The sequence below is a fragment of the Acanthisitta chloris genome, unplaced genomic scaffold (assembly GCF_000695815.1).
Source record: "Acanthisitta chloris isolate BGI_N310 unplaced genomic scaffold, ASM69581v1 scaffold19079, whole genome shotgun sequence".
NCBI lineage: Eukaryota > Metazoa > Chordata > Aves > Passeriformes > Acanthisittidae > Acanthisitta > Acanthisitta chloris.
The window spans coordinates 7,950-18,846 of NW_008690046.1; the positions used below are offsets into that span (position 1 = coordinate 7,950).

At 51.3% G+C, this 10,897-nt stretch overlaps 1 protein-coding gene across 1 annotated transcript; it reads left to right on the plus strand.

Annotated features, from left to right (window-relative positions):
* The first annotated feature begins 860 nt into the window (after positions 1-860).
* Positions 861-3,617, plus strand: LOC103808869 (kelch domain-containing protein 7A-like). Its single transcript, XM_009081676.1, has one exon. The coding sequence runs from the start codon at positions 861-863 to the stop codon at positions 3,615-3,617; it is 2,757 nt and encodes a 918-aa protein (XP_009079924.1).
* The last annotated feature ends 7,280 nt before the right edge of the window (positions 3,618-10,897 follow it).

The window sequence follows — 10,897 nt, forward strand, 5'->3', positions numbered from 1 at the left end:
TGTGGCATCCTCTGTGCCTCAGTTTCCTCACAGTGCCTCCAATCCCTATGGACATCCCACACACATCTCTTCCATCCCTTCCCATCCCATATTTCTCCCTGGTTCCAATGCTTTTATTTGCTTGCCTTAGTTCATACCCCTCCCTGTGCACATGGATGCAGGTTGCTGACCACAACAGCCACCAGCTGCAGTTTAACTTCTGCCTTTATTTTCTCTTCAATGCCAGGTTTTTCCCCCTCCCAAAGCCCCCAGCTTCTTTTCTACCAGCTCTTAATTCCCCTGCCACTTCCACGCTGGCCTCTAAGAGACCCCAGAAGCTTTCAGGCTATTTCCCGTCACCCTTCGTTAGCTACCGTGCCGCAAACGAAGGCTACTGAATTAGTCACCCGTTTGTGCCGTGGAGCAGCTGCTCAGCCTCAACCCAAAGGTCTCCCTAGCTCCAGGTTGCTACTCTCTCCCTTCCCTGTGTCTATGCCGAGGGATGAGAAACCTTTTGCGGCCGAAACTTTGCCCCCAACAACAACTTTCTCCTTCCGTTACATGAGCCTTTGTAAATAGCAACAGAAAGGAGGAGGCGGCACCTGGGGCTGCTTCAAGGAGATATTTTTCCTCCCTCTGTGCTTCTTTTCGCTGTTCCCTGAGGCTCTCTGTTTCCCAGGCTAATAAAGCGGCTCTGTGCCGCCCGCCCTGGGCTGTACCTTTCCCTGGAGCCCAGCCCAGCCCAAACATGCAAAGCTCGTCCGGAAAGCTCCTGCCAAGCTTCACCAGCTCAAAGTCACCTTGCCCCAAACCTTCAGCTCCACACTTCGGCCTCACTCGGCAATCATTAATCGGCTTCTCTGCATTCCCGGCATGGAAAAATGCCCCAGCGGGTAACCCTGTCCTGGCAGTCCGACATGCAGCTGGCTGGGAAGCTGGTCCTCTCCGCCGCCGCTCTGCTCCTTCTCACTTTGGCATACAGGTTTTACAGGACTCGCTCGAGTGCCGGGGGCAAAATCCCACTGGCTGATGCGGGAGAGCAGAGGGAAAACGCATCCCGGGATGGGGATGAGGTTGGGGATGGGGATGAGGGGCACGGGGTGCGGCGGAGGAAGGGATGTGGTGAGGAGGTGAGGGATGGTGAGGATGCACAATTCCGTGGTGGGACGCGACACGCGACTCTCCGGGGGGATCGAAGCCTGCCAAGGGGTGAGGAGGAGAAGGAGGAAGAGGAAGGAGAGGAGGTGGTTTCTGAGCTGGGGGTGAGGCACAGGAGAGTCCTGCTTGGTCCAGCCAGGAGGGAAAGTGAGCTGGGAAGCAAGCTGGGCTGTAAATTGGGAATTGAGTCAGAAAGCAAGCCAGGAATTGAGCCAGGAAGCAAGTTGGGAAACGAGCTACGAAATGAGTTGGGAAGTGAACTGGCAAGTGAGCCAGGAGGCAAGCTGGGATGTAAGTCAGGAAACAAGCTGGGAATCAAGCTGGGAAGTGAGCTGAGAAGCAAGTCAGGAAGCAAGCCAGAAAGCAAGTTGGTGGTAAGCAAGCTGGGAAATGAGTCGGGAAGTGAGCTGGCAAGCAAGCCAGGAATCAAGCTGGGAAATAAGTCAGGAAGCAAGCAAGGAATTGAACTGGGATGTCGTCTGGGAAGTGAGCAAGGAAGCAACATAGAAAGCAAGCTAGGAAATGAGCTGGGAAGTAGGCCAGAAAGCAAACTGGGAAGCAAAGTAGGAAATGAATCAGGAATTGCGTCGGCAAGCGAACCAGGAGGCAAGCTGGGAAGTGAGCTGGGAAATGAACTGGGAAGTGAGCTGAGTTCTTATGGCCTTGGGGATGTGGCTGAAACACGAAGAAGCCATGGGGAGAAGGGCACACTGACCCCCAAGACTGGGCTATCCCCAGGGATTGCTAATGCCCAGATAGCAGGTAATGGACATGCCCAGAAGACAGAGCAGGGTTTGGCTGGTGGAAGCACAAGTAGGAAAGCCAAGGGGCACAGAGGAGCAATCCAGACTCTCAATGTCACCTCGAACCTGGGGCTACTGATGACTGCAAGCAATGAGAGGTCAGATACCTCCTACTCTTTCTCCTCGGTTGCAAAGATTCAAGTGGAGGAGAACTACATCAGCAAGCAGCAAGAGAAGGATGGGGCCAAGCAGACAGTCCCTGGCCTCAAAGGCAAAGTCTACGACTACTATGTCCAGTCCATCTCCAAGTCGGTGTTGAAGAGGACACGTCTCCCTTACATCCCTCCAGCCACGTCCCGGCGCCGCAGCTCAGAGCAGCTCAATGAAGAGCTGCAGAGCTTTGCAACCCAGAAAGAGAACCCAACTTTGGCAACATGTGATCCCACCATCTCCTCCACAGTTCCACCACCTACAAGGAGCTTGGAGACCTCTCCTGAGCCACCATCTCCTGGCCACAAGGACAGCATCCTCCAGATTGCTGACAGCCCCCAACTCCAGCTGCCCATGGAGGGGTTTGGGGTAACATCTCCACCTAGAACACCACCTACAAGCCCCCAACCAGGATTGGTGGCTAATCGTGACCTCTTCCAAAAGCCACCACCCACCCACCTGGACCTGGGGAACTGCTATGAGGTCCTCTGCACAGCCAAGGCACAGAAGCTCAGCCATCTCCGAGAGGCTGCCTACAAGGTGATGAGTGACAACTACCTGCAGGTGCTGAGGACACCTTCCATCTACGGCCGCCTCAACGCCGGTGAGAGGGAGCTCATCCTGCGGCAGAGGATGAAGGGGAAGATGTACATGGTCGTGGCAGATGTCAACGTGCAGGAGCCTGGACTCCACACTGGCCATCTCTGCTACTATGATGAAGGAGGTGACTCCTGGCATCACCTCTGTCACATGCCACCAGAGGTGGTCTCTCGGGGATGTGCCATGTGCAGCATGTTCAACTATCTCTTCGTCGTGGCTGGCTGTGAGGGCAAGGGCCGGATACAGAGACCCTCCAACCGTGTCTTCTGCTACGACCCACTGACCAACATCTGGAGGGAGATATCTCCCCTGAACCAAGCCCGGCCACACTGCAAGCTCATAGCCTTGGATGGCCACCTCTATGCCATCGGTGGCGAGTGCCTCTACACGGTGGAGCGCTACGACCCCCGGCAGGATCGCTGGACCTTCACTGCTCCTCTACCCCACGACACATTCGCGGTGGCCCACACAGCCACAGTGTGTGATGGGGAGATCTACGTGACAGGAGGCACCTTGCGCTATGTGCTGCTGCGCTACGACGCTCGCTTGGACAGCTGGAGGGCCAGCCCAGCCATCGGCAGCAAGGACAGGACAGCTGAGATGGTGAGCACCAACGGCTTCATCTACCGCTTTGACCTCCACCGCAGCACCGGCATCAGCGTCTACCGCTGCAGCGCCAAGGCCAAGCTGTGGTATGAGTGTGCCACCTACACCCTGCCTGACGTGTCTGGTTTCCAGTGCACCGTGCTGGGCAGTCTGGTTCACTGCATTGGTCGGCACTTCCACATTCGCTTCTTGGCTGACCACATCTCGCCACGCTTTGGGACCAAGGAGCTGCAGCCGTTCCCCTCGCCCCACGGCAGGCTCCTCCCCCTCCCAGCTGCTCTGGTGCTGCCAGAGGGAGGAACAGTGCAAACACAGGTTTGAGGGATCTATGGTTTGGTCTCAAGTGGTTCAGATATGACATGATGGTGAAAGTTGATAGAAGAAACCACCAGCCCACATTGCATCACGCAGCATTGGACCGGAGCTACGTAATCCATACTTGACATCCCGCAGGGATCCTCCCAGAACCCGTGATTGAGGAAGGAAAGAAACTGCCCTTGGATACTGCCAGTAAATCCAGCCTTGAAGACACAAGGAAGAGCAAGACAGGAGCGGGGTGGACTTATTTGCTTAGAGGTATTTAAACATAGGTGTGACTGCTCAGATGCAAATAACCCACAGCTCACTGCAGGCTCCCAGCTGTCCACTACCTGATAAGTAGCTGCTTTACACACTGGGAATTTAATATTGACTTAGACACTCAATACACGTGGGATTTTGGGGTGGAGGAACACAGCAGGGAGGCTGGGTCTCAAGGGTGGTATCACCCAGAGGGAGGCTGGGTCTCAAGGGTGGTATCACCCAAAGGTTAGCCCCATCAGCATCAAGCCAACATTGAGCCTTCAGGCTTGATCACACACATCCTCCTGGGGCTGGAGGGTGCACTGCTCCTACCAGTGCCTTGTTAGCTATCTCTTACCTCCTTCTCAGCACAGAATTATATATATATCTATCTATATGTCTATCTATTTATATGCACAGGATGTAAATAGGCAGCATGGATTTATAGCCAGCTGGTCTTAAATGAAATTAAAGAGAACATTTGGTAAAATTAACCACGGGCTACTGTTGCACATCATTTCGAGCCGTAGCGAAGCCTAATGGGAACAAAGAGGCCAATGCATGTTTTACATCACTAATTACTGCACAAGCAACATCTCTGAGGAGGCAACCAGAAGCAAACAAGGGCCCTGGATGTGAGCAGACAGTGTTTCATCACCTTTTTCCCAGGTTTCCCTGACCTTACTCTGCTGTCTCCATGTCCTGCCAAAAGTCTACTTTGGGTAATTGCATTTTCTTCCCCTCAAAGAGCTTGTCATCAGTCATCTGTCAGTCCCAGATGGACACAACCAGCTCCCAGACAGACAAAACCTTCCCACACCTGCCTCCTCAGCAGCAGCAGGTCATGAGCATGAAGTCATGAATGTGTGTAAAGCACTTGCAGATAGGAGATGGTGCTGGAGCAGCTCATGGTATCGCCATTTATCACAGAATCCCAGACTGGTTTAGGTTGGAAGGGACTTTAATACCTCATTCCAACCCATGGGCAGGGACACCTTCCACTAGCCCAGGTTACTCCAAGCCTCATCCAGCCTGGCTTTGAACACTTTCAGGGATGGGGCAGCCACAGCTTCTCTGGACAATTTATGCCTTGCTGCTCATGGTGGTTTAGGAGAGCTTAGGTTAATGTTCTCTTAAAGTGCTCCCAGAAATATTTACTACTTCGCTCCGTCACTGCCTGCAGGTCTTGTGTTCCTGACTTCAAGGGCTTCGTACGAAGGTCAGTGGCATCCACCCATGTTAGCAAACTGTATGAGGCTGTGCTAATTAACCTGCCTGAGGTTTGCTCATTAGCTGTTGCACACTGTTTCTGCTGATGGAGGGTGGGTGGAGAAGCTAAAGCTTCCAGTGTCCAGCTTCTTGCACCCACGCTGTGACCACCTCTTCCAACCCCAGGAGGACCACTCATCACTGATAGGCCACTACTGAAGCCTCCCGTGTCCAGCACGTCTCTATTTTGGGATGTTTGGGCTGATAAACCTTATGAGTCAAAAAAACCTCCTTATTTTTGTTCTTTAGTTCCCTCCAGAGCCAGTGCTCAGAGCAGCAGCATGGTGGGCTCACACGTGCTCCAACACGTTCCTACTTCTCCCATGGAAAAACCCAGGTACCTTCTGCTTCACCAGAGCAGCCCAATGCATTTGCAGCCTGCAAAACCCTCTTGTCCCCATCAGCATCCCAGATTTGTGCCCTTCAGCACCCCTGTCGGCACAGATTGGGCACTGGGGAGCGGAGGAGGTGCTGGCTGGGTGGGAACTGGGCAGCTGGAGCTCTTCCAGGTGCCAGCTTATGTTTTTCAGCCCCAGAAAAGCTTTCCCAGGATCCTGCCCTTCTCACAGTGCCTCTTTGCTTCCGTTTAATATTTCACCTTCCCGTTAACTCCTTGTTGCCAGGCTGTAACCTCAAACCCAGAGGCTTTTCCTCATTCCCCAGCACAGCAGTGAGCGATGAATAACAACAACAGAGGGTGAGGAGCTCTCCCCCCTCTCCTGCACTCTCCAATATTAACATGATTCGCCTGGGGAGGCATTTGAGAGATTAAAAATGCTTGGGGACATCCCGTGCTTGTTCTACAGGGAAGGACAACCAGGTTTGGAGCAAAAAGCATACAGCAAATCCTGTGGTCGGTGGGGAGATGACTTGTGGTTGACAGTGAAATGACTTGTGGTTGACAGTGAAGTGACTTTTGGCTGAGGTGAAGGGAAAGGAAAGGGGAAAGGACAAATGCAAACTGATACTCAGACCTGCATGGTTTGTTTTCGGCTCCCATTACCAGGGCAGGGGAGGAGCCTTTGAAGGGCTGGCAGGTGTGGTGGCAATGGTGGTGTCACCAGATAACTCCTGTCACCACCACCAGATGCCAGGTGTTGATTTCCAGCTGTGCTGACACCCACCTCTGTGCTTCTGCTCATGGACAGCAGCTTCCAACCCTGGATTCATAGCTCAGGATACCATGAGCCCATCGAGCAGTTGCAGTGCAGCTTGGACATCAGGGTATTATTTATTTTCATTGATTGGGTTGGAAAAGCTGCCACAATTTACAGGGGAAAGGGTTGGGAGGCACGTGGTGCATCCTAATAAACTCCACAGCCTCCCCCATGGAGCTACAAACCACCCTGAGTGCATTCAAGGAAGGGTAAATAGAATCATCAGGGTTGGAGGAGACCTCTAAGATAATCAAGTCCAACCATTAATCTGTCACTGCTGGAACCCCTAAACCATATCCTCCAGTGCCAGATCCAGATGCCTCTTAAACACCTCCAGGGATGATGACTCTACCACCTCCCTGGGCAATTCCCTATTCCAGTGCCTGAATTACTTAGAGGTCGTAATAAAATCAGACTTCTAGAGGTTGGAATGGAGCTTGGAGATGATCCAGCCCCAACTCCCTGCCCTGGGCAGGGACACCTCCCACCAGAGCAGGTTGCTCAAATCTTTAGCCAACCTGGCTTTGAACACTGCCAGGGTTGGGGCATCCTTGACTTCCCTGGGCAACCTGTTCCAGTGTCTCACCAATAGATCCAGCCTGGATGGGGATTTATCTGGAAGCTCCTGCTCTTGGGAGCCTCCCCTGCTGCAAGACCGGTCTCTGCAAGCCAGGACCCTCCACTGCATCCAGGATCACCAGGACTGAGTGCTGGAAGAGCAAACACAACCACCACCAGGCTCATGAGAACTGTAAAAACTGATTTCCACCATCCATTAGCAATTTTTCCATCCCTATAATTTCCCCAGGAGTGCCACCAAGGATGTTCCCCAGCAGAGAGCTCCTGGACCTGTCACTGCCCTCTGAGCCCTTCAGCTTGGTTTATCTTCCTCAAAAAAAACCAGGATACAACCCTCAAACTGTTCTGTTCTGCAACCAAATATAACCTTTGCATGAAATCCACTATTTCTCTTCTAATCAGGCAGAGCCATTATCTTCCCCCACCATGTTTATTTAGCCAATTACATAGTTTCATGTACATTGATTCAGATTCTTAATTTTTACAGTTTTGATTATGATCAAACGCCGGAGAGTGACGCATTCCTTATTTGCTCTGTGCTCTTTCTGCCTTCCTGACGTGCCAGGCTGGATGTGAATGGAAATTGGAAGGCAATTAAAGAAGTGCAAAAGCAGCATTTTAAAATCTCTATTTATTAGTTAAACACAGCTACCTTCAGTGCCTTGGCTACAGCAGGGTGGGGGGAAAAAAAACCCAAAAAGCAACAAAATTGAGCTTATCCAGACACGTTTTGCATCTCAAATGGAGGTGATACATGAAAGAAATATTAAGCACGGTGAACTGACAAATTAAGTGGCTTGTTTCTGACAAGTAGGAGCAAAGTGGTGGCAGTGGTTGAGGAGCTAGGTGGGAATTGAAAGCCAGAAGGGAAAAAAAGACCCAGTGTGGCATCTCTGAGTGCTGGGAAGGGAGGTGATACTGCTCAGCCCCTGGATGTGATTTCTCCTAGACCCTCTGGAGAGCTGTCTACACCAATATCTATGCTGCTATGGGTTGTGTTGCCATCAGGAGAGCTTCCATGACCTATACTGCTATGGGCTGTGTTGCCATCAGGAGAGCTTCCATGAGATGTTAAAACCGATGAATCATAGAAACATTAAGGTTGGAAAAGACCTCCCAGATCATCAAGTCCAATCTCCAACCAAATACCTCCAGCACACTAAACAATATCACCAAGTGCCACATCTATTCATTTTTTAACACCTCCAGGGATGGTGACTCCACCACTTCCCTGGGAAGGCTGTTCCAGTGCTTAACCACTCTTTAAGGTTGTTCCAGTGCTTAACCACTCTTTCAGTGAAGAAAATTTTCCGAATATCCAACTTGAACCTTCCCTGGTGCAACTTGAGGCCATTTTCCCTTGGCCTATTGGTAATTGCCTGGGAGAAGAGAACAATCCCCACCTCATAAAGACATGTTCTGTCCTCTCTCACTCATTTCCTCACCCCCGAATATCCAACTTGAACCTTCCCTGGTGCAACTTGAGGCCATTTTCCCTTGGCCTATTGGTAATTGCCTGGGAGAAGAGGACAACCCCCACCTCATAAAGACATGTTCTGTCCTCTCTCACTCATTTCCTCACCCCTTCTGCACCTAATCCAAGCTGGCCACCAGCAAGCTCTTAGTAGAGCAAATCCTGGAGGCACCAACCTCAACCACTCTACAACCAGTTGTGTAGACAGAGAGCTGCCCCCAAGCTGCAGAGCCTCATTTCCAAGCAGACAAACCAGGGCTCAACTCCAGCCCAAGGCCCAGACCTGCTTTCCTAGTGCCAAAGGGACATTTGTTGGCAGCATCCCCAAGGCAGCACTCCGGGAACGTCAGGCAGCTCCTTGCGAGGTCAGTGCTAATGAAAGATGCTATCGCCGAGTTGGCCAAGGGCCAAACGGAATTAGCAGCATTTGCAGAAGACAAACCTTGGTGAGGACAGAGGGGGATGGGAGCACATCCCCTTGTGATCGTTTTGGGGAGAAAACACGGCCATTTGGAGGCTTTCCAAGCTGGAATAACAGCCTCAACAATGACTATTTAATTAAAGCCCTGACGGCGTTGGGAGGGAGAAGGGCTGGAAGTGAATAAGAGCTGTGATAAAATATGCATCGACTCCAGCATAAGTTCTCCCTCCCTGGCACAAGGCTTTGCTTAAACCTTTGATGGGGTTTGATTCACAAGCTCCAGCGAGGAGGGAACATTTGCCAGGCACTATTTCAATCCCGCCGGGAGTTTTTTCCGGGGGTTATAGCCACGCTGTAGTTTAGGATGTGTCAGTGTTGGCATCATAAACACAGAGCAGAAATGCTATCAAAGGAGGGAAAAAAAAAAAGACCCAAAAACACACTCCTGGCTGGAGTTTAGCATCCTGTGAGCTCAGGCCAAAGGCAAATTATTTCTCCCTTACTGAAATAAAATCAATAAGGCTCATTTTTATTTACAGAAGAGCCAAAGAGGCAAGAAGGGAAAACTCCTCGAGCTGCAGGAGGAGGATAGAAACAGAGAATGTTAAGGGGTTGGAATGGACTTTGAAGATCATCTAGTCCCAACCCCCTCTGCCATGAAGGGTGTTTATGGTTTTCAGCTGGTTTTGACCAAAACCACAAGGCACCAGGCAGTGATTTCAAGGTGAAAAGCAGCAGTTGGGCTCTTCCAGCTGCCTTCCATGGACCTCATTGAAAATATCATACAGTCATAGAATGCTAAGGGGTTGGAATGGAGCTTAAAGATCATCCAGTCTCACCCCCCTGCCCTGGGAAGGGACACCTCCCTCCAGACCAGGATCTTGACAAGGAGCTGATGTCAGGCAAGGCAAACATTGTCCTTGTCCTCAGACAGCTGAGAGACATCAGGGTGCAGCAAGACCATTCCTAACACCTGGCTGGGAAGTAAACAAGGTGGCACTAGCCTTGCACCTAGGAATGAAAAGCTTCCAGTCTCAAGCTGGATGTTGGCCAGAGATGCTGTATCATAGTATCATAGTGTGTTAAGGGGTTGGAATGGAGCTCAGAGATCACCCAGTGGCAACCCCTGCCCTGGGCAGGCACACCTCCCACCAGAGCAGATTGCTCAAGGCTTTAGCCAGCCTGGCTTTGAACACTGCCAGGGTTAGGGTATCCACTACCTGTGCTAGTGTCTCACCACCCTCATCCTTAGATATGCCAACTCCTCACCCCAAGGCAACCTGGGGTGATGTTATCTCTCAAGAAATTTCCATCCAGCTAGATAAAACCAGAGCAGCTCTTTGGGTTTACATTCAATATTTAGTTCAGTCCCAGCCTGCAGAGCCTGTTCAGGGAGTGAATAGCAACACCTCCCATAGATCTGTGTGTGCATCACCCAAACCCATCCATGAGAGCATCCCAAGCCCCCTAAGAGCACCATAACCATCACAGAGGAACCAGGTTACCCCAACAAACCTCACTGAGGATGGGGGAGAGGAGGACATGGGCCATCCTGGATGTGATCCCTAGGAGACAGTAGCACCACAGCAATATGGGATGATTGATTTCTCTCTGGCCAAGGGATCACCTAATGAAATGCTCCATCTCAAGCCAAGGTGAAGCCTATCCCTTAAGCCCTTCTAGTTCAGGATGTCAGAGTCCTCTCAGGCTCTTGTTGTCTCATTAAATCTCTGCTTAATTTATCCTGGAAACACACTGGAAAACACACTGGGAACATGCTTCCCAAGCTAAGAGGAGACAGAGCAGACCATACCATGTGTGTGGGCGACCAGAAGGACCATCCAGCTTCATCTGCTATCTTCCACCAGAGCCAAATATGAGGAACATCCATCCTGTAAGCAGTCCAGGACAGATGGGAGCAGTGAAGTGTGAGACATGCAGGGATGGGGTGGCCAAGAGAAACCCAAGCAAGAGGCTGTCTCCCTCCAAAACAGCTCAGAAAAGGCAGCTTGGTTGGTGCTGAGGATGCTGTGATCCCTAGTTAATGCTGTTGGGATGCTGTTTTCCCTAGATAATATTTCAGGGATGCTATGAGCCCTAATTAATGTTGGGGGGACACTGTGATCCCTAGTTAATGATG